This window comes from Eleutherodactylus coqui, chromosome 2, assembly GCF_035609145.1.
Source record: "Eleutherodactylus coqui strain aEleCoq1 chromosome 2, aEleCoq1.hap1, whole genome shotgun sequence".
Lineage (NCBI taxonomy): Eukaryota > Metazoa > Chordata > Amphibia > Anura > Eleutherodactylidae > Eleutherodactylus > Eleutherodactylus coqui.
The window spans coordinates 343,505,754-343,529,813 of record NC_089838.1 but is presented as its reverse complement, the minus strand read 5'-3'; the positions used below and the strand labels follow the sequence as shown (position 1 = coordinate 343,529,813).

At 41.5% G+C, this 24,060-nt stretch overlaps 1 protein-coding gene across 1 annotated transcript; it reads right to left on the bottom strand.

The window, feature by feature from the left end:
* Nucleotides 1–1,661: 1,661 nt before the first annotated feature.
* Nucleotides 1,662–21,015, bottom strand: LOC136613087 (beta-1,3-galactosyltransferase 5-like). The gene is made up of 3 exons (XM_066593928.1): nucleotides 20,772–21,015; nucleotides 10,004–10,601; nucleotides 1,662–3,100 (listed from the first exon to the last, which is right to left on the bottom strand). The coding sequence occupies exons 1-3, from the start codon at nucleotides 20,838–20,840 to the stop codon at nucleotides 2,637–2,639; spliced, it is 1,131 nt and encodes a 376-aa protein (XP_066450025.1). The 5' UTR covers nucleotides 20,841–21,015; the 3' UTR covers nucleotides 1,662–2,636.
* Nucleotides 21,016–24,060: the final 3,045 nt, after the last annotated feature.

Genomic DNA, 24,060 nt, shown 5'->3' with positions numbered 1-24,060 from the left:
CGAAAAGAGGGCCAGAGCAAGGCTGGTGGGTCCCCATTTGGGACAAAAAGACGTATGCGTGCAATGGCACGGCGTACGAGGTTTGAAATGGACCGGGCTGCTCCAAGAGGTGCTGCAAATCAGCAGGCGGTCACCCGATAAAGTGATCTTGGTAATCCACGCGGGTGGAAACGATCTGGGGAAAGTTAAAGTGGGAGAGTTACTGACGTTGATGAAGGAGGATTTATGCCGGTTTAAAAAGTTCTTTAAGGACGTTATTATAGTCTGGTCAGATATTGTGGCCAGAAGGTTCTGGAGGGACGCGAGGGATATGGAGGCTATAGAGAGAGCGAGGAGGAACGTTAATTTTAAGATGTCTAAATTTGTTCAGTCAATTGGGGGGGTGTCAGTTAGACATTGGGAGTTAGAAAAGAGAGAGATAGGCATGTTTAGGGGTGACGGTGTTCACCTTAGTGATATTGGCACCGACACATTTTTGTCAGGACTGCAGGACGGGGTAGAGGAGGCGTTGTGGCTGGCATGTGGGGGGCGGAGTGCAGCATAGGGATATGCTGCATCCTTGGTGGCGGTAATTTTATTCCATGCCAGCAATGGATGGAAGGGCTGTACAGGCCCATCATGGGGCTTTCTTACGCCTGGTTGTTTTACGTTAAAAGTTTTAAATTTTATAAAGCGGTTAAGCGGCATGGAAGATGGGTATAAAGTGGAGTAAAAGAGAAATTAAATAAAGCTGTGGCCTACCCACGTAAAACGCCAGCAGGTTGTTGTGTCCTTTATTTCATAGATAAAGGGGAGCTAAGAGGTAAATGGGTAGTCCTCCCAGTCCGACGTGGACACGTGCGCCCTGTCATTCTGGGCAGGCCACCGACATGAACACATCATCTGCTGGTGTGCAGTTTGATTGGTTCCCCTCAGCTGGCCAGTCAGCTGTGATTGTAGTATATTTATTCCAGTCCCTCCTCTCCGAGGGCACCAGTTATTCTTCTGCATGGTTCTGGTCCGCACCCGCCTGGTGTCATCATCCTCTTATAGAAGTCCCTGGGGTTTTTACCTATTGATTGATTTAGTAACTTTTGCTTTCTCGTATTGCTGCGGCATTTGTGACTTACATCTGTGAATTGTCACCCCCCTTGTCATCACTAAGGAACAGTCTAGGTTGCTCCCAGGTTTCGGATGTGGGGCTGCCCTCTTCAGGGCATGAGCGTAGGGTTTCCTCATATTAGTATGATGGAGTGAGATTTCCCTTTCCACACATTTCAGTTTTGGTATAAACAGTTTTGTTTTCTGCATTTACGAATTTTGTGTAAATTCAATACTTTTTGGACAACTATTATGTTGTTCTATTACATATTAACTTGCGCAAAGCTGAATTAAGAAGCAAGGCAGGATCTATACTAACCGCTAAAAAGCTAAGCAACAGCCTACAAACCTGGGAGGAGTGGACTAGAAATAACCACAGGAACAAGGCTACACTGACAAGAAACAAGATACACATGGATTACTCTATAACCAGCATCACTCTGCAGAAGCTGAAACAGACCCACTCTACTGGATCAGATGTGAGACATAGTGACTGCCCCAACAACAACTAGTAGAGAGAAGATGACAAAACAGCGGGAGAATTCCTGCCGAACGCAACACACTGGAAGAACAGACGGAGAGATGGACAAGCTGTATTCACTCCTGGGTACCCTGCTTGTTACCATGGACAAGTCCGCAACAAAATTGGTAAAAGAATAGGTCAGCTCTGCCCTGATTCATGATATGTAATGTACAAGTGGATACATTGTGACAGACGTTAAATATTGTGTTCATCAATAATAATAATAATTATAGGTTCCACAGGAAAAAAAATCATCTCTACAATATACATGTATATATTTACTGTAAAAATCAATAAATTAGGACGATTGGTGATGAGCCGGCCCCTCCCCCTGCAGGGTGATACAAAAGGGAGCTATGAGCCGGCCCCTCCCCCTGCAGGGTGATACAAAAGGGAACTATGAGCCGGCCCCTCCCCCTGCAAGGTGATACAGAAGGGAGCCATGAGCCGGATCCTCCCCCTGCAGGGTGATACAGAAGGGAACTATGAGCCGGCCCCTCCCCCTGCAAGGTTATACAGAAGGGAACTATGAGCCGGCCCCTCCCCCTGCAATGTGATACAGAAGGGAGCTATGAGCTGGCCCCTCCCCTTGCAGGGTGGTACAGAAGGGAGCTATGAGCCGGCCCCTTCCCCTGCAAGGTGATACAGAAGAGAGCTATGAGCGGGCCCCTCCCCCTGCAAAGTGATACAGAAGAGAGCTATGAGCCAGCGCCGCCCCCTGCAGGGTGATACAGAAGGGAGCTATGAGCCGTCCCTCCCCCTGCAGGGTGGTACAGAAGGGAGCTATGTGCCGGCCCTCCCCCCAAGGGTGGTACAGAAGGGAGCTATAAGCCGGCCCCTCCCCCTGCACGGTGGTACAGAAGGGAGCTATGAGTCGGCCCCTCCCCCTGCAGGGTGGTACAGAAGGGAGCTATGAGCCGGCCCCGCCCCCTGCAGGGTGATGTGTACAAAATAAAGCTAGGATTCCTCTTCTTGTTTGGGTTTGACCTGGCCAGAACTAGTGGGGGTGTTACATAAAGTCAGTGGCTTCTCTCTATTCATGTCCCTCAGGTGCACAGGGTTTGAGATCTGGTAGGACTTCCCATACTTCCAGTATTCGTTCTGGTGTTAGACCATGGACCACCAGGACATCTACATAGTGACAGATGTCATCTTCCTGTAGACCGAACGAGAAAAAACGTGGATCGTGGTGAAACTTGATTTTGGTAGCCAGTGCCAGGAATCCAATGAAGACGTCATCCAGAGGGAAGATGGGAATGATGGATGAAGCCCAATGGAGAGATGCCACTAACTCAGCGGGTAGAAGGAAGCCGCCACCTGACACAAACGGAGGGTAATAAGGGTGTGGATAGACAGCCAGCGGCACGCCATACTTTCCCCAGCGTTCAGGTGGTGAGTGAACTTGTAGATGGCCGTGGATCATAAGCTGATGAGCTGGGTTAGATGAGGAAATGTAGGTCGCCAGTGCATGGGGGTTAACGAACTCGTCATCATCACCTGCGTTAAGGAGAAACACCAATGAGTAGGAGAGACTGAAACAGGTGAACAACCAAACCAGCACATGCTGGAGCAGACGGAGAAGATGGGACCTAGCTCAGCCACTCAGAGCATCTACGGGACCTCCTGCTCCACATGGTCACTGACCCCTGCCACTCAGAGCATCTATGGGACCTCCTGCTCCACATGGTCACTGACCCCTGCCACTCAGAGCATCTACGGGACCTCCTGATCCACATGGTCACTGACCCCTGCCACTCAGAGCATCTACGGGACCTCCTGCTCCACATAGTCACTGACCCCTGCCACTCAGAGCATCTACGGGACCTCCTGCTCCACATGGTCACTGACCCCTGCCATTCAGAGCATTTCCGGGACCTCCTGCTCCACATAGTCACTGACCCCTGCCACTCAGAGCATCTACGGGACCTCCCGCTCCACATAGTCACTGACCCCTGCCACTCAGAGCATCTACGGGACCTCCCGCTCCACATAGTCACTGACCCCTGCCACTCAGAGCATCTACGGGACCTCCTGCTCCACATAGTCACTGACCCCTGCCACTCAGAGCATCTACGGGACCTCCTGCTCCACATGGTCACTGACCCCTGCCACTCAGAGCATCTACGGGACCTCCTGCTCCACATAGTCACTGACCCCTGCCACTCAGAGCATCTACGGGACCTCCTGCTCCACATAGTCACTGACCCCTGCCACTCAGAGCATCTACGGGACCTCCTGCTCCACATAGTCACTGACCCCTGCCCCAAGCTCTCAGGAGAGCAAATGGGTTTTTTCTCCATGGGAGGCTTCTTGGTCACTAAATTAAGGCCTTCTACCTCGTCCTTTATCTATCTGCCCTGTCTAACTCAGAGCATCTACGGGACCTCCTGCTCCACATAGTCACTGACCCCTGCCACTCAGAGCATCTACGGGACCTCCTGCTCCACATAGTCACTGACCCCTGCCACTCAGAGCATCTACGGGACCTCCTGCTCCACATAGTCACTGACCCCTGCCACTCAGAGCATCTACGGGACCTCCTGCTCCACATAGTCACTGACCCCTGCCCCAAGCTCTCAGGAGAGCAAATGGGTTTTTTCTCCATGGGAGGCTTCTTGGTCACTAAATTAAGGCCTTCTACCTCGTCCTTTATCTATCTGCCCTGTCTAACACTACAGTGCCACAGTGGTTGTGGCATCCAAGCTGGTAGACAAAGAGAGGGACCCCCTCTGTTCACAACATGTGGGGTGACAATAGTAACCATGGCAACCCCGGGCCTTGTAATGATTGCCTTCCATGGGATCCAGCATTAAACGTAGAATGTACCGCATACAGAAGTATTGCACTATATTATGCAAGCAATCAAAACATTGCAAGTTGGAGTCTCCTGCGGCACGAATACAAACTGTGAAAATGGGTAAAATATATATTTTTTAAATATTATAAATTTAAAGTCTCATTTTTTGTCCGTTTTTTTATTTATTTTCAGTGTTTATGTACAATAAACGATGTAAAAACTCTAAAGAAATTTTAAATTGGTTGAGATGAAAAGTAAACTATTTTGGTATTGCTTCTTGAGTCTCGCAGCGTCCGCCGTGCCGCACTTTTGTCTGCAGCTCAGAACTATTACAGCAATGCTACATTTTTTTAGTTTTTTTTGTTTTATGAATAAAAAAATATAAAAAAAAACTGAAAAACCTTTTTAGAAAAGTAAAAGTAGCTTTTTTGGCCATTCCTGAGCCCCATGACCTCATTGCCCCTCCTCAGGGGGCGGGGTCTGGGCGGTTTTTGCGGTGAACGCTGTATTTTTTTATTGGTACCATTTTGGAGTAAATACAACTTTTTGAACACCTTTTATTCAGTTGCTGTTTTTAGTAGAGAGTAACTGAATATACACAGCTGGCCTTGTGGAAGGTCTCTGCAGCGGTCACTCTGCACAGGTAATGGGACCATTTAAAGGGGTTGTTCAGTTACAAGACAACATCCCTTTAAACGGGATAGCTGTAGTAAAATAGTAAAGTGCGCTGTGCTTACTCATTCGCTGCCACGAGGATCCGGCGAGGAGTCAGGTGACTACTTGGCGACTCCCACCCTGAGCGCTACGATGCCAGAAGACTCTGTAACCTCCCATTGGCTACAGCGTTCATCTGACTGCGGGTGGCAGCAGCTGTGGCACCTGATCCTGCCAGCGGTGGAGAGGTAAGTACTCCTACTTGAATATTTTAGCACAGGCAGCCTAAGGACTTATTCAGACGACCGTATATTGGCTCGGTTTTCACACCGAGCCGATATACAGTGTTCTTGTCTGCAGGTGGGGGGGGGGGGGGGGAGGATGGAAGAGCCAGGAGCAGGAACTGAGCTCCCGCCCCTTCCCTGCCCCTTGCCACTATTTACAATAGGAGGGAGCGAGACGAGGGCGGAGCTAAGTAGCGGCGCTTAGCTCTGCCCCCGTCCCGCCCCTCCCATTACAAATAGTGGCAAGGGGCGGAGAGGGGATGGGAGCTCAGTTCCTGCTCCTGGCTCTTCCATCCCCCCCCCCACCTTCCCCTGCAGACAATGGCACCGTATATCGGCTCGGCGTGAAAACCGAGCCGATATACGGTCGTCTAAATAAGCCCTTACTGATGGCTGGACAACCCCTTTAATGCTCGGGAGTCTTACGGATGTGGCGATGTCAGTTGTGTTTTTTAATTTTATTTTTTACTAGCTTACCCGTCGCGCATTGCTGCGAAGACAGACATACATACATACATTCATTCATTTTTAAATATCTAGATAACAACCAATCACAGCGCAGCTTTCAAGTTACCTCAGCGGTATAATATATAACAACCAATCGCAGCGCAGCTTTCATGTAACCTCAGTAGTATAAGAAGTAGCAACCAATCACAGCGCAGCTTTCATGTTTCCTCAGTATAATATATAACAACCAATCACAGTGCAGCTTTCATGTTACCTCAGTATAATATATAACAACCAATCACAGCGCAGCTTTTATGTTACCTCAGCAGTATAATATATAACAACCAATCACAGCGCAGCTTTCATGTTACCTCAGCAGTATAATATATAACAACCAATCACAGCGCAGCTTTCATGTTACCTCAGCAGTATAATATATAACAACCAATCACAGCACAGCTTTCATTTTACCTCAGCACTCTCAATATCCAGCAATGGTTTAGTGATACGTTCGGTGGATGTATCATCTTGTAGTTGAACACGCCTCCCGTTGCTCGTAATGCCTTTTGCTTTCGTGCTTGAGATGGAAATCAAACGATCTTTGTCTGGGGGGCATAACTGTCGACGACGCTCGCACGGGCGCCCCCTATCGTAGGATAGTTGTACTATGCCAGTAATCTTCCCTAGAGTGTACTCAACAACTTCCCAAAGTCTCATGGCGATTGGATGAATGGTGTAGTAATGCATAAAGGACAGACAGACATTCATTTATATATATCAGGAAGTGAGAGAATTAGATTCCGTACGTAAAATTTGGACGCTAATTCTTTTGCGCATAGAATTGAATAATCGAGTTGGGACCCATTAGCTTTTCCTATTTATGACATAATCAATGCCCGTGCCGAATTTCCTGTTTCTACAACATCGGGAAGTGAGAGAATTAGTGGCAGTGATGGAAATCGAACGATCTACGTGGGGGGGGGGGGGGGGCGTAACTGTCGACAACGCTCGCACGCACCCCACCTATCATAGGATAGTTGTACTATGCCTATAATCTTCCCAGGAGTGTACTCAACAACTTCCAAAAGTTTCATGGCGATCGGATGAATGGTGTAGTAGCGCATAAAGGACAAACAGACAGACATACAGACAGACATACAGACAGACATACAGACAGGCATTCAATTTTATATATATAGATGTCAAAATAGCGAAGGGATTTTGAACATTTAATATTTTTTGTTTTTGATTTTTTAAACCAATCTTAATCTTATTTTTACATTTTTCCCTTTAGTCCCACTGGGCATCCTTTAGTTGCTTCTGCAGTATACTGCAACACTTTTGTATTGCAGCATATTGTAATTTTGATATCAGTCTACTAAGTATTTGGAGGAAGGTGGGCTCTGGGGCCTGGTGGGGCCCCCCTCCAGCTATGGGGCTCCCCTCTCCAGCTATGGGGCCCCCCTCCAGCTGTTTGATGTGGTGGTCAGCACTGTCCTCAGATGAATAAGCTGCGCCTTCTGTGGGTCTGGGGGTCATCGTTCCCTGCGGAGGCACGCCTCACTTTCTGGGTTAACTCTACTTCCTGCACTTCTATTTCCTGGGGGTGGGGGCTCTGAGGAAGTGGCTGACACGGAGGGGTCCGCTCCGGCCATTCGTACAGACAGTAAGTAGAACATCTTCTGGGTTCTAGAGCGCCCTCTACCAAGGGTGAAGGGAAGGCGTCTCCCAGTCGGGAACCTTCCAGGACATTCCGATCTCTTAAATGCATAGATTTTGGCTGAACAGCTTTTTTCCGACCGGTTTGGGTTCTGCGGCTCCGTACACCACAGGCTGTGGCAGGCCGTTGGCGGTGACGTCCGCAGCGCGCCGCTCCGCTCATCCGTCTTGGCAGCTGATTTATCACCAAATTAACGTTCAATTTCAGTTTTCCTTTGATCGAATTTCCGAGTTCCATCCAGTCTGAAGCCGGCAGCCGTATCTGCATATTGGCGTATGCTGCGCCCCGTCATCTTAGGGCTTTACAGTCTTACATTGCGCCAAATTTACAAAAGTGGCGCACAGACTTGGAAATGGGCACAATTCATGCACCTAGGAAAGATGCACCAAAAAGGCGCCAATTTTCGCAGAGCAGCGCAGTTTGCACAAAAATGCGCCACCTTGTGTTTGTAAAGGTGTTTCGCCCCCCAGTTTATATTCTGCTTTACGCCGCTGATTATTGTCCTAATACGTAATTACCGTAAACACGCAAAATGGGGCAAAACAGGAAGTAGACAGCACTCTCTGCATCTAGTTTATTTTCCGCATCACGCTTCTACGTGCGCCAAAAGTGGGACAATTGGGATATGAAAATAGGTTTTGCTCCAAAAATGTTATTCTGCATCATCTATTAACCCCTTAACGACCGCCCCTACATCTTTTGACCGCAGCTAAGGCGGGCGTCCCGTGTAGGGAAAGCGATGTTCGTCTGTCGGGTGACAGTCGGGCGGTTGCTCAAACAGTGGGGACCAAAGAAACTTCCGATCCCCGGTGTTTAACCCTTTACACGCTGTGGTCCGTGCGACTGCGGCCCATAAAAGGCCAACAGGGTGAGGTGGCTGCCTCTGTCACCCATCGGACCCCCGCAATGTGATTGGGAGGTCCTGAAGGGCAACTATGGCGCCTGGAGACCAGACCGCCAGCTCCAGTGGCCTATGAGGCTTTGCAATTCACTTCCCTGTACTAGCAGAGTGATAAATAGGGTGATAATAAAGTCCCAGCGAGACAAAAATAAAGGAAATAGTAAAAAACACCCCTCCAGAAGGAATACAAATCCATCAACATGTTACACGGTCCCAAAGATGGGGTAACTGAAGACTGGAGATTACCCCACAACAACGAGCCTCCATGGAGCTCCGGCGATGGAACATACTAATGTTACGGCTCCTGGAATGTCGCAACACAAAAGCCAAAAAAAGGAGCAAAACATAAAAATTGTATAAACTTGGAATCACCAGAATCGCGCGACCGGAGAAGAAGGTCACCGCAGGATTCATTCTGCACACCGAGCGCCATGGAGGTGAAATCCAAAAACAAAAGGCAAAAAATCCCTTATTTTTCCCCAATTCCCCTTAGAAGAAACAAACAAAGGTCTACAATACATTATCCCTACCCAAAATGATAAAAAATAGTTCTTGTGGAGACGCCCTCAAACAGCCGCCAACGGGAAAAGCAAAAAGTTGGGGCTCTTGGGATGCAGCGATGAAACAAACTGATAAAGGAGTTGGTCATTGGGGCACAAACAGGCCTGGGCACTAAGGGGTTAATGTAAAAAATATGAAACAAAGTGGGGCGATGTTACATGTCCTTTGTCTTTGTGAGATCGCCCATTGTTTTCAGCAGCGCCGGCCCCGTTGACAACAGTGAGAGACCATCGCGATCCCCTGCTGCGGCCGCGACGCCCACAGGGCTGTTTCCGTGTAAAGACGCCGCACATCCAGGGGTTTCCACGTGGATTGTGAGGGAGGTTATCGAGCCACGACTCGCCCTCACCAGTGTGAAGGAGCCCTGACTCTCCGCGGCGCCACTAGACTTACCATAGGAACTGTGACCCGCCTGACACTCCATGTATGAGGCCTCCTTCACATGGCGACCAGGTCACGTGATTCTCTCGTGATGTGACAGCGCTACAAGTCGCATGTATGTGAAGCCCCTGCTGTCCTACGGGTTCCTTCACATTTGCCATGTTTTGTAGCCTGTGACATTGCTAGTCCAAAACCTGGCGGGTCCCGTGATCTGCCCGCGACAAGCAGGTTTTGTAGCCCATGTTTCCCATGGAGCCTTCCTCTCTGTTGCATCAAATGAAAGCGCGGTTTTTGCTGTGGAGGCTCCTTATTATTGGGCATAGCAGCAGTGATTATAAAGAGGATCTCTCTCCATGGAGGACCGATACTGTTCTTCATTGATGTAAATGGGAACGGTGTAATACTTCATTTTCCCTGCGGAGGCGCTGCAGGGAAATTGACAACTTTTCACCTTCCCCACAGACTACAGCTAATCACTGGGGGCTCCCAGCACAGAGACACATTGGGATCTGCTTATGGTGAAGGGACCTTTCTACCAAGTTGGGATTGCCCAAAGCAGAGGACCCTGTGAGCCGCCTGTCCAGGTGACCCAACCTACATGGTTACATTTGCTGTACTTGCCCATACATTGGTAGTCATAGAGGTAAAAGCTCACCTTTGAATATATATGTGGCCTCGGAGCAGCGGTAATAGAGCCACTCCAGGAAGCACTTCTCCTTCAGGGATAAGTTATGGTGGCTCTCCAGGAAGTCCCAGAGCAGTATGTCCCCGAATATTGAGGCTTCCTCTATCAGCCGCTCCATCTGCACCTTCTTTCCAGAATTTGCCATTAAAAACACTGGCTTGAAGATGTAGCCGTGAATCCTTCTCTCTTTGGCCCAAGTCCTCCGGAGGGCATCTCTGCGACCCGTGGCTTTTGCGTGGGATTTCACGGCCATCAGAATGAGGGGCTCCTGCGTGCGGCAATATCCCAGCAGCCCTATAACAGCCCGACATCTGTAGTTCTGGAGGGCCGGGTACGACCTGTTGTACTCCGCAAGGTCCAGGAAGAAGCTAAAGCTTGTGTCGTACAGAGTGGCGGAGCGGCGCAGCGATGGAGGAGCGCTGAGGTTCGCTGGGAAGGGGTCCTCCAGGTCAGGAAGCTCCCAGATTGGCTCATTTAACACTGTAATAATCGCCAGAAGAGACACGGTGCAACAAAGGAATAGTGAGAGGAAGGCGATGATAAGACGTCGGTGTCTTCTTACCGCGGTCTGCAAAACAAAGGTATACCGGCTGTAACTGGATGATCCCTCGGCCTCAGAAATGTGTGGTGAACCTTATGGCTCGTGTGTATGTATAATAAAGGGGTTGTCTGGTTGGACAGGTCATCAATAGATTGAAGAGTGGCCGTCGCACAGCACCCCTGATCAGCTGTCCGCCATGCGGCTCCATTCATGCACTGAGTTGATTTTTGCAGGAAGCACACAGCTCCGTTCTTACTGCAGTGGTCTAACTTGGTATTGCAGGCAATGAAGTGAATGGAAACGTGGTCACTGCAGTAAGAACGGAGCTGTCTGCAGCAAACGGACAGCTGATTAGTTGGGGGTCCTGCACTAAGGACACTTGTCGCTCTACTATTGATGACCTGTCCTGAGGATAGGCCAACCCCTGTAATGCTTAGAATTAAAGGTGGGATTCTGTAATACATAAGTGTCCATGCAAAACTGGGGAATTAAAAGGGTTGTGCCAAGTTGTAAGGTTATCTCATATCCACAGGAAAGAGTGTTACTTTATGATCAGTGGTGGTCCGGCCTCGGAGACCCCCACTGATCCTGAGCACAGGAGTCCTGAGGGTCCCCGCATGAATGGGGCAGAGGTTGCAATTTTACAAGGGCAGCTAAGTCCCAGTTCAGACTACAAGGAGTTTACTGCAAGGACCCTACAAGCTAATAGAATTAAAAAATAACTTTTATTAAATAACTAAGTTTAAAAAAAGAAGAACAAAACACACATAAACGGTCGGATGAGGAGTTATGATACAAAAGCCACCTACATATAGTGACCAATAAAGTTTGAGTCATACAATAAGACTCAACTTATGATACAAAAGCACTTGCCACTTATGTATTATGACCAATGAAATTTGAGTCATACAATAAGGCTCGACTGGTGTTAATCATTGGTCATATGACATGAAAATAGTAATTCAGTCTAGTATATGTCAGATCACACAGTTGGTCTGACATCTAAGCGTGTGTCGTATGGTAGGAAGGACTGACACATAGTAGATTACTCATAAAGAAAAAGCGCGTTACCCTACGCGTTTCCCCCACCTAGTGGGTTCCTCAGGGGTTAAATACGCTAATCCCAATTGGTATATTGGGTTGTGGCTAGAATGTTGATTGTTAATAAGACCACATGCATGTCCCAGATTGATAATCCTGGACTTGACGGTCTCAAGAATTAAGTCTGTCAAAAAATAAATAAAGATGAAGTGCAGCCAAAAATTATAGTGCATTATAGATAAGAGAAAGATAGATATAGATAGATAGAGAGATAGATAAATAGATAAATATGAGATAGATAGATAGGAGATAGATAGATAGATGTGAGATACATATGGATAGATATGAAATAGATGGATATGAGATAGATAGATAAAGAGTGATATATATATATATATATATATATATATATATATATATATGGATAGATATGAGATAGATAGATAGAAAGATAGATACATATGGATAGATAGATAGATAGAAAGATATGAGATAGATAGTGAGATACATATGGATAGATATGAGATAGATATGCCATTGATAAACATGACATGACATACATAAATATGACAGATAGATAGATAAATAAGAGATACATAGATATGAGATAGATAGATAGATATAAGAAAGATAGCTAGGAGATAGATAGATAGATAGATAGATAGATAGATATGAGATATATTCATAGATAGATATGAGATAGATACATAGATAGATATGAGATAGATAGATAGATAGATAGATAGATAGATAGATAGATAGATATGAGATATATTCATAGATAGATATGAGGTAGATACATAGATAGATATGGGATAGATAGGAGATAGATAGATAGATATAAGAAAGATAGCTAGGAGATAGATAGATAGATAGATAGATAGATAGATAGATATGAGATATATTCATAGATAGATATGAGATAGATACATAGATAGATATGGGATAGATAGGAGATAGATAGATAGATAGATAGATAGATAGATAGATAGATAGATAGATAGATAGATAGATAGATGGATATGAGAAAGATAGATAGTTATGAGATAGATTAGATAGATAGATTAGATAGATAGGAGATACATAGACAGATATGAGATAGATAGGTAGATAGATAGATATGAGATTGATAGATATGAAATAGATGGATAGATATGAAATAGATAGATAGATATGGGATAGATAGATATGAGAAAGATAGATAGATATGAAATAGATAGATAGATAGATATGAGATAGCAGATATGAGACAGATAGATAGATATGAGATAGATAGATAGATATGAGATAGCAGATATGAGACAGATAGATAGATATGAGATGATAGATAGAACATATGAGATAGTAGATATGAGACAGATAGATAGATATGAGATAGATAGATAGAACATATGAGATAGTAGATATGAGACAGATAGATAGATATGAGATAGATAGATATGAGATAGAAAGATAGATACATATGGATAGATAGAACATATGAGATAGTAGATATGAGACAGATAGGTAGATATGAGATAGATAGATATGAGATAGAAAGATAGATACATATGGATAGATAGAACATATGAGATAGTAGATATGAGACAGATAGGTAGATAGGAGAGAGATAGATATGAGATAGATAGGTAGATAGGAGAGAGATAGATATGAGATACATAGACAGATATGAGATAGATAGATATGAGATAGATAGATAGATAGATAGTAGATAAATAGATATGAGATAGGTAGATAGATCGATAGATAGATAGATAGGAGATAGATAGAGAGATATGAGATAGATAGATAGATATGAGATAGATAGAGAGATATGAGATAGATAAATAGATAGAGAGATAGGAGATAGATAGACAGAGAGATATGAGATAGATAGATAGATAAATATGAGATAGGTAGATAGATAGACAGATAAATATGAGATAGATAGATAGATGATAGAGATATAGATAGATAGATGATAGATAGAGAGATAGATAAATATGAGATAGATAGATAGATGGATATGAGAAAGATAGATGGATATGAGAAATATAGATGGATATGAGATAGATAGATATAGATAGATAGAGAGATAGATAAATAGATAAATATGAGATAGATAGATAGATAGATAGATAGATAGATAGATAGATAGATAGATAGATAGATAGGAGATAGATAGATAGATGTGAGATAGATAGATAGATGTGAGATACATATGGATAGATATGAGATAGATGGATATGAGATAGATAGATAAAGAGTGATATATAGGGATAGATGTGAGATAGATAGATAGAAAGATAGATACATATGGATAGATAGATAGAAAGATATGAGATAGATAGTGAGATACATATGGATAGATATGAGATAGATATGACCTAGATAAATATGACATGACATAGATAGATATGACAGATAGATAGATAGATAGATTAGATAGATAGATAAATAAGGGATACATAGATATGAGATAGATAGATATAAGAAAGATAGCTAGGAGATAGATAGATAGATAGATGGATATGAGAAAGATAGTTATGACATAGATTAGATAGATAGATTAGATAGATAGGAGATACATAGACAGATATGAGATAGATAGGTAGATAGATAGATATGAGATTTATAGATAGATATGAAATAGATAGATATGGGATAGATAGATATGAAATAGATAGATAGATAGATATGAGATAGTAGATATGAGACAGATAGATAGATATGAGATAGATAGATAGAACATATGTGATAGTAGATATGAGACAGATAGATAGATATGAGATAGATAGATATGAGATAGAAAGATAGATACATATGGATAGATAGAACATATGAGATAGTAGATATGAGACAGATAGGTAGATATGAGATAGATAGATATGAGATAGAAAGATAGATACATATGGATAGATAGAACATATGAGATAGCAGATATGAGACAGATAGATAGATATGAGATAGATAGATAGATATGAGATAGCAGATATGAGACAGATAGATAGATATGAGATGATAGATAGAACATATGAGATAGTAGATATGAGACAGATAGATAGATATGAGATAGATAGATAGAACATATGAGATAGTAGATATGAGACAGATAGATAGATATGAGATAGATAGATATGAGATAGAAAGATAGATACATATGGATAGATAGAACATATGAGATAGTAGATATGAGACAGATAGGTAGATATGAGATAGATAGATATGAGATAGAAAGATAGATACATATGGATAGATAGAACATATGAGATAGTAGATATGAGACAGATAGGTAGATAGGAGAGAGATAGATATGAGATAGATAGGTAGATAGGAGAGAGATAGATATGAGATACATAGACAGATATGAGATAGATAGATATGAGATAGATAGATAGATAGATAGTAGATAAATAGATATGAGATAGGTAGATAGATCGATAGATAGATAGGAGATAGATAGAGAGATATGAGATAGATAGATAGATAGATATGAGATAGATAGAGAGATATGAGATAGATAAATAGATAGAGAGATAGGAGATAGATAGACAGAGAGATATGAGATAGATAGATAGATAAATATGAGATAGGTAGATAGATAGACAGATAAATATGAGATAGATAGATAGATAGATGATAGAGATATAGATAGATAGATGATAGATAGAGAGATAGATAAATATGAGATAGATAGATAGATGGATATGAGAAAGATAGATGGATATGAGAAATATAGATGGATATGAGATAGATAGATATAGATAGATAGAGAGATAGATAAATAGATAAATATGAGATAGATAGATAGATAGATAGGAGATAGATAGATAGATGTGAGATAGATAGATAGATGTGAGATACATATGGATAGATATGAGATAGATGGATATGAGATAGATAGATAAAGAGTGATATATAGGGATAGATGTGAGATAGATAGATAGAAAGATAGATACATATGGATAGATAGATAGAAAGATATGAGATAGATAGTGAGATACATATGGATAGATATGAGATAGATATGACCTAGATAAATATGACATGACATAGATAGATATGACAGATAGATAGATAGATAGATTAGATAGATAGATAAATAAGGGATACATAGATATGAGATAGATAGATATAAGAAAGATAGCTAGGAGATAGATAGATAGATGGATATGAGAAAGATAGTTATGACATAGATTAGATAGATAGATTAGATAGATAGGAGATACATAGACAGATATGAGATAGATAGGTAGATAGATAGATATGAGATTTATAGATAGATATGAAATAGATAGATATGGGATAGATAGATATGAAATAGATAGATAGATAGATATGAGATAGTAGATATGAGACAGATAGATAGATATGAGATAGATAGATAGATAGAACATATGTGATAGTAGATATGAGACAGATAGATAGATATGATATAGATAGATATGAGATAGAAAGATAGATACATATGGATAAATATGGATAGATAGATAGCTAGATAGATATGAGATAGATAGGTAGATAGGAGAGAGATAGATATGAGATACATAGACAGAAATGAGATAGATAGATATGAGATACATAGAAAGATATGAGATAGATAGATAGATATGAGATAGATAGATATGAGATAGATAGTAGATAAATAGATATGAGATAGGTAGATAGATAGATAGATAGATAGAGAGATAGAGAGATATGAGCTAGATAGAGAGATATGAGATAGATAGAGAGATATGAGATAGATAGATAGGAGATAGATAGATAGGAGATAGATAGAGAGATAGGAGATAAATAGATAGGAGATAGATAGAGAGATAGGAGATAGATAGATAGGAGATAGATAAAAAAAAAAAAAAAAAATCTTGGTATTTGTATATCGCCAACTTATTACGCAGCGCTTTCAGGTAATTATTACATATTAGATAGGAGATAGATAAATAGATAAATATGAGATAGGTAGATAGATAGATAGACAGATAAATATGAGATAGATAGATAGATAGATAGACAGATAAATATGAGATAGATAGATAGATATGGGATAGATAGATATAGATAGACAAATATGAGATAGATAGATAGATGATATATAGAGAGATAGAGAGATAGGAGATAGATAGAGAGATAGGAGATAAATAGATAGGAGATAGAGAGATAGGAGATAGATAGATAGGAGATAGATAGATAGGAGATAGATAGATAAATATGAGGTAGGTAGATAGATAGATATGAGATAGATAGATATAGATAGACAAATATGAGATAGATAGATAGGAGATAGATAGATAGATATGAGATAGATATGGATAGATATGAGATAGATAGATAAAGAGAGATATATATGGATAGATGGATAGATATGAGATAGATAGATAGAAAGATAGATACATATGGATAGATAGATAGAAAGATATGAGATAGATAGTGAGATTCATATGGATAGATATGAGATAGATATGCGATAGATAAATATGACATGACATAGAAAGATATGACAGATAGATAGATAGATAGATAAATAAGAGATACATAGATATGAGATAGATAGATATAAGAAAGATAGCTAGGAGATAGATAGATATGAGAAAGATAGATAGTTATGAGATAGATTAGATAGATTAGATAGATAGGAGATACATAGACAGATATGAGATAGATAGGTAGATAGATAGATATGAGATAGATACATAGATAGATAGATATGAGATTGATAGATAGATATAAAATAGATAGATAGATAGATAGATAGATAGATAGATATGGGATAGATAGATATGAAATAGATAGATATATAGATATGAGATAGTAGATATGAGACAGATAGATAGATATGAGATAGATAGATAGATATGAGATAGATAGATAGATATGAGATAGAAAGATAGATACATATGGATAGATAGCTAGATAGATATGAGATAGATAGGTAGATAGGAGAGAGATAGATATGAGATATATAGACAGAAATGAGATAGATATGAGATACATAGAAATATATGAGATAGATAGATATGAAATAGATAGATAGATAGATAGATAGATAGAAAGATAGGAGATAGATAGAGAGATATGAGATAGATAGATATGAGATAGATAGATATGAGATAGATAGATAGATAGGAGATAGATAGATAAATATGATATAGGTAGATAGATAGATAGATAGATAGATATGAGATAGATAGATAGAGATAGACAAATATGAGATAGATAGATGATAGATAGAGATATAGATAGATGATAGATAGAGAGATAGATAGAGAGATAAATATGAGATAGATAGATGGATATGAGAAAGATAGATGGATATGAGATAGATAGATATGAGATACATATGGATAGATATGAGATAGATAGATAGATAGATAAAGATAGATATATATGGATAGATGGATAGATATGAGATAGATAGATAGAAAGATATATACATATGCATAGATAGATAGAAAGATATGAGATAGATAGTGAGATACATATGGATAGATATGAGATAGATAGATATGACAGATAAATATGACATGACATAGATAGATATGACAGATAGATAGATAAATAAGAGATAAATAGATATGAGATAGATAGATAGATAGATAGATAGATAGATATGAGATATATTCATAGACAGATATGAGATAGATAGATAGATATGGGATAGATAGATAGATAGATAGATAGATAGATAGATAGATAGATAGATAGATAGGAGATAGATAGATAGATGGATATGAGAAAGATAGATAGTTATGAGATAGATTAGATAGATAGATTAGATAGATAGGAGATACATAGACAGATATGAGATAGATACATAGATAGATATGAGATAGATAGATAGATATGAGATAGATAGATATGAGATACATATGGATAGATATGAGATAGATAGATAGATAAAGATAGATATATATGGATAGATGGATAGATATGAGATAGATAGATAGAAAGATATATACATATGCATAGATAGATAGAAAGATATGAGATAGATAGTGAGATACATAGGAGATAGATAGATATGACAGATACATATGACATGACATAGATAGATATGACAGATAGATAGATAGATAAATAAGAGATAGATAGATATGAGATAGATAGATAGATAGATAGATAGATAGATAGATATGAGATATATTCATAGATAGATATGAGATAGATAGATAGATAGATAGATATGGGATAGATAGATAGATAGATAGATAGATAGGAGATAGATAGATAGATGGATATGAGAAAGATAGATAGTTATGAGATAGATTAGATAGATTAGATAGATAGGAGATACATAGACAGATATGAGATAGATACATAGATAGATAGATATGAGATTGATAGATAGATATGAAATAGATAGATAGATATGAGATAGATAGATATGAGAAAGATAGATAGATATGAAATAGATAGATAGATAGATAGATATGAGATAGTAGATATGAGACAGATAGATAGATATGAGATAGATAGATATGAGATAGAAAGATAGATACATATGGATAGATAGATAGCTAGATAGATATGAGATAGATAGGTAGATAGGAGATAGATAGATATGAGATACATAGACAGAAATGAGATAGATAGATATGAGATACATAGACAGATGTGAGATAGATATGAGATACATAGAAAGATATGAGATACATAGATAGATATGAGAAAGATAGTAGATATGAGATAGATAAATAGAATGATATACATATGATTAGATAGATAGAAAGATATGAGATAGATAGATAGACATAGATAGATATGAAATAGATAGATAGATATCTACTAATTATCTATCTATCTCATATCTACTAATTATCTATCTATCTCATATGAGATAGATAGATATGAGAGAGATAGATATGACAAAGATAGATAGATGATAGATAGAGAGATAGATAGGAGATAGATAGATAGTAGATATGAGCTAGATAGATAGATAGATAGATAGATATGAGATAGATAGATAGATAGATATGAGATAGATAGATAGGAGATAGATAGATAGATAGATAGATAGATAGATATGAGATAGATAGCTATGAGAGAGATAGATATGACAAAGATAGATAATAGATAGAGAGATAGATAGGAGATAGATAGATAGTAGATATGAGCTAGATAGATGAGATAGATAGATAGATATGAGATAAATAGATATGAGAGATAGATAGATATGAGAGAGAGAGAGAGAGAGAGAGAGAGAGAGATATGAGATGGATAGATAGATAAATAGTAGATTTGAGATAGATAGGAGATAGATAGATAGATAGATAGATAGATAGATAGTAGATTTGAGATAGATAGATATGAGGTAAATAGATATGGGATAGATAGATAGATAGATAGATAGATAGATAGATAGATATGAGATAGATAGATATGGGATAGATAGATAGATAGATAGATAGATAGATAGATATGAGGTAAATAGATATCTATCTATCTCATAGATATCTATGTATCTACATATCATAAGAGATAGATAGATAGATAGATAGATATGGGATAGATAGATAGATAGATAGGAGATAGATATGAGATACGTAGACAGATATTAGATAGATAGATATGAGATAGATAGATACAGACAGGCAAGACATGGATTCAGGGTACAGAGATGATAGACAGGATATGGGTGCAGGGGTATACAGTACGGACAGGACATTGATATTGGGAATAGTCAGGCAGGGGTACAGGAGGTGGACAGAGAATAGATTGTGATAGACATGAGGATTCTGGGAATGGACAGGGAACCCAGAAGGATGGACAACAATTCATTAATATAGGTGATGGCCAAGACTAAAGGGAATGGGTAGGGATACAAGGGATGGACAGGATAAAGGAGAAGCCGGAATACAGGAACAGGTAGGCTGCAGACATGAAAGCTGAGTAAGAGCACCACTTTAGGACAGACACTGGGACTTGATGATGTGCAGAACGTTTAGACCTAAACCCTTTCAGACCTGAAGCAATAGATCCATATCGTCTGCTGTACATCATCCCACCCAGCTACACAGTAAGACAACGTACTCTTAGAACACCTAGTAACAAAGTCTGACTTATGCCCCACCTCAGCAGACAGTCCAGGCAGAGCCGTCGCTGAAAGCCCCAGTGCATAGCTCTACCCGGGCCCTAAGCGTCGTTTACAGTATTACAGATCCCCCAGGTACCACTTACCTGTGCACACCCCCGTGCCAAGCACATCAACTCCACCACCGCGCCGTCGCTCAGGGGCCTCAGCTGCATCTCTGCTCCTGGAATGAGATATCATGCGGGTGCCAACGCATCATTAATGGCCATGACGTCCATGCGCAATACCTCAAACACATAAAACTGGATAGTGTGTCTTTTTTTAGATGAGGCTCCTAATAGGGTGATAATAGACACGGTGATTTAGGAGCAGGATGCTCATAGTTCACTGGGTGTGTGACGGGTGAGACTGGCAGCATCCCGGGAATGACACTGGCATGCAACAATTCCAGACCTGCCTTTCAAAAACGGCTAATGTGAGTCCTGGTAATTAAATATTATTGCTCTCAGAGAAACAAAGTAATCTTGTACAATTGTAACCACAATTCCCCACCCCTCCCCCATTGTTGCCAACTTTACAAACTTTCAGCTATTTGCCAAAAAACAATCGAAGAAGAATTTAAATGATTCAACAACTAATATAACAAGCCGCCTCTTCTACCGACTACTGCAGTCTCAGAATTCTCCCCCTTCATGACCGACGTCTTCAGTACTTAGTGGAGCTCTGTTTGCTGTTGTGGCCTGCAGAGACAGGATTGTGTGGAGGTGCAGATCTGGAGAAGCTGCAAAAACATTTCTGCTGCCCTGAAAGTTCCCAAAAAGCCAGCAGCCCCCATAATACTTACATGGAAGAACAACCAGGACTCTTCCTAGAGCCGCCGACCCACCAAACTATGGGGAAGAAGGGTCTTGTAAGAGAGGAGACCAAGAGCCCAGCGGCCTCCATAATAGTTACATGGAAGAAGCACCAGGACTGTTCTAGTACCGCCAACCTACCAAACTAAGGGGTAGAAGAGTCTTGTAAGAGAGGAGACCAAGAGCCCAGCGGCCCCCATAATACTTACATGGAAGAACAACCAGGACTCCTCCTAGAGCCGCCGACCCCAAAACTAAGGGTAGAAGAGTCTTGTAAGAGAGGAGACCAAGAGCCCAGCGGCCCCCATAATACCTACATGGAAGAACAACCAGGACTCCTCCTAGAGCCGCCGACCCCAAAACTAAGGGGAGAAGGGTCTTGTAAGAGAGGTGACCAAGAGCCCAGCGGCCCCCATAATACTTACATGGAAGAACAACCAGGACTCTTCCTAGAGCCGCCGACCCACCAAACTAAGGGGAGAAGGGTCTTGTAAGAGAGGTGACCAAGAGCCCAGTGGCCTCCATAATACTTATATGGTAGAACAACCCGGACTCCTCCTAGAGCCGCCGACCCACCAAATCAAGGGGGAGTGGGGTCTTGTAAGAGAGGTGACCAAGAGCCCAGCGGCCCCCATTGTCAGGGAAATTTCTGCGTACAGCACCAATCAGGCCCACCCCAATGCCCCGCTGCCGGCGGTAAAGAAGAGACACCACACACGGAGGTCTGGTATAGTTCCTCACACGGGGACATGACTGCGCACTTTATTACAGATTACATGGGATCTTATACCCTTTAGTCTCATCACTAGGAATGGGTGATGGGCTCATTGGCTCAAATTCACCGCATAACCATATATGGGAAGTCCGGATTTCCGGCCTGAGACAGTGAAAGTTATATACGTAGTTGAACAGTCGTTATCTAGATATGGCGCTTCTGGGAAAACAGCCAAGTACACGGCCTTCGTCCGATTCTTCTTTGCTGTGTTTAAAATACATTTTGTCTTCGCCTTGCAAGGCCTTTGGAATATCTGATGTAAGGCGACATATAAGTTTTTCTCATTTTAGAATTGAATAGAACTTGCATACAGGTATAAAAGCATAAAAAACATATGGCAATATATACATATACCCTCACATCATAATACTTACATAAAAGAACAACCAGGACTCTTCCTAGAGCGGCCGACCCACCAAACTAAGGGGAAGAAGGATCTTGTAAGAGAGGAAACCAAGAGCCTAGCGGACCCCATAATACTTACCATGCCTACAGTGAAGCCTGGTGGTGGAGCATTATGCTGGGGGAGGGAAGACCAGTCAGGGTGGATGAAAACCAGGCGCCGCTCATCACCTACCCAATACCATCCCTATTGTGAAGCCTGGTGCTGGCAACATCATGCTGGGGTAGGGGAGATCAGTCAGGGTGGATGGAAACCAGACGCCGCTCATCACCTGCCCAATACCATCCCTACAGTGAAGCCTGGTGGTGGAGCATCATGCTGGGGGACACGGAGACTAGTCAGGGTGGATATAAAGCTGAATCAGGGAAAATTACAGAAATAATGACATAACATGATCCAGAGCACAAGGGACCTCAGACTGGACAGAAGGGTCACTTTCCAACAAGACAATGACCCTAAGACCCCAGCCAAGACAACTCAGGACTGGGGACAACTCTGTTAATGTCCTTGAGTGGCCCGGCCAGAGCCCTGAACCCAATGGGACATCTCTGGGTAGACCTGACAATCCAGGGGTGCAAACCTTGTGGCATCATCTCAGAGAAGACTGGAGGCGGGAATCACAACCATGGTATATTGAGGCCCAGCCCCTCAGAATTATGCTGTAAGTCTCCCTTCTGGTCTGGTATCCAGTAGGGATAGAGAAGGGTGCAAGGAAGTGCTAGTATTGTATTACAGTTGCCTCCGCTGGCCTTAGCCACGAATGGGAAGGGAAGGAGGACAGCTGGAAACTGTGAAGGGTGCAAGCATCACAATAGAATCATAGAATGGTAGAATGGAAGGGACCTCCGGGGTCATCGGGTCCAACCACCTACTCACTGCAGGATTCACTAAATCATTCCAGACAGGTATTTGTCCAGCCATTGAAGGAGAACTTACTACCTCCTGTGGTAACCTGTTCCCCTCATTGATCCCCCTCACTGTCTAATATCTAATCTGTGTCTCCTCCCTTTCAGTTTCATCCTATTGCTTCTAGTCTTTCCTTGTGCAGATGAGAATAGGGCTGATCCCTCTGCACTGTGTCCGCCCTTCAGATATTTGTAGACCTCTATTACGTCTCCTCTCAGCCTTCTCTTCTGGAAGCTAAACATTCCCGGATCCTTTAACCGTTCCTCATAGGACATGATTTGCAGACCGCTCACCATCTTGGTAACTCTTCTCTGAACTTGCTCCAGTTTGTTGATCTCTTTTTTTAAAGTGAGGTGCCCAGAACTGGACCCAGTATTCCAGATGAGGTCTGACTAAGGAAGAGTAGAGGGGGATAATGACCTCACGTGATCTAGACTATATGCTTCTCTTAGTACATCCCAGAATTGTGTTTGCCTTTTTGGCTGCTGCATCACATT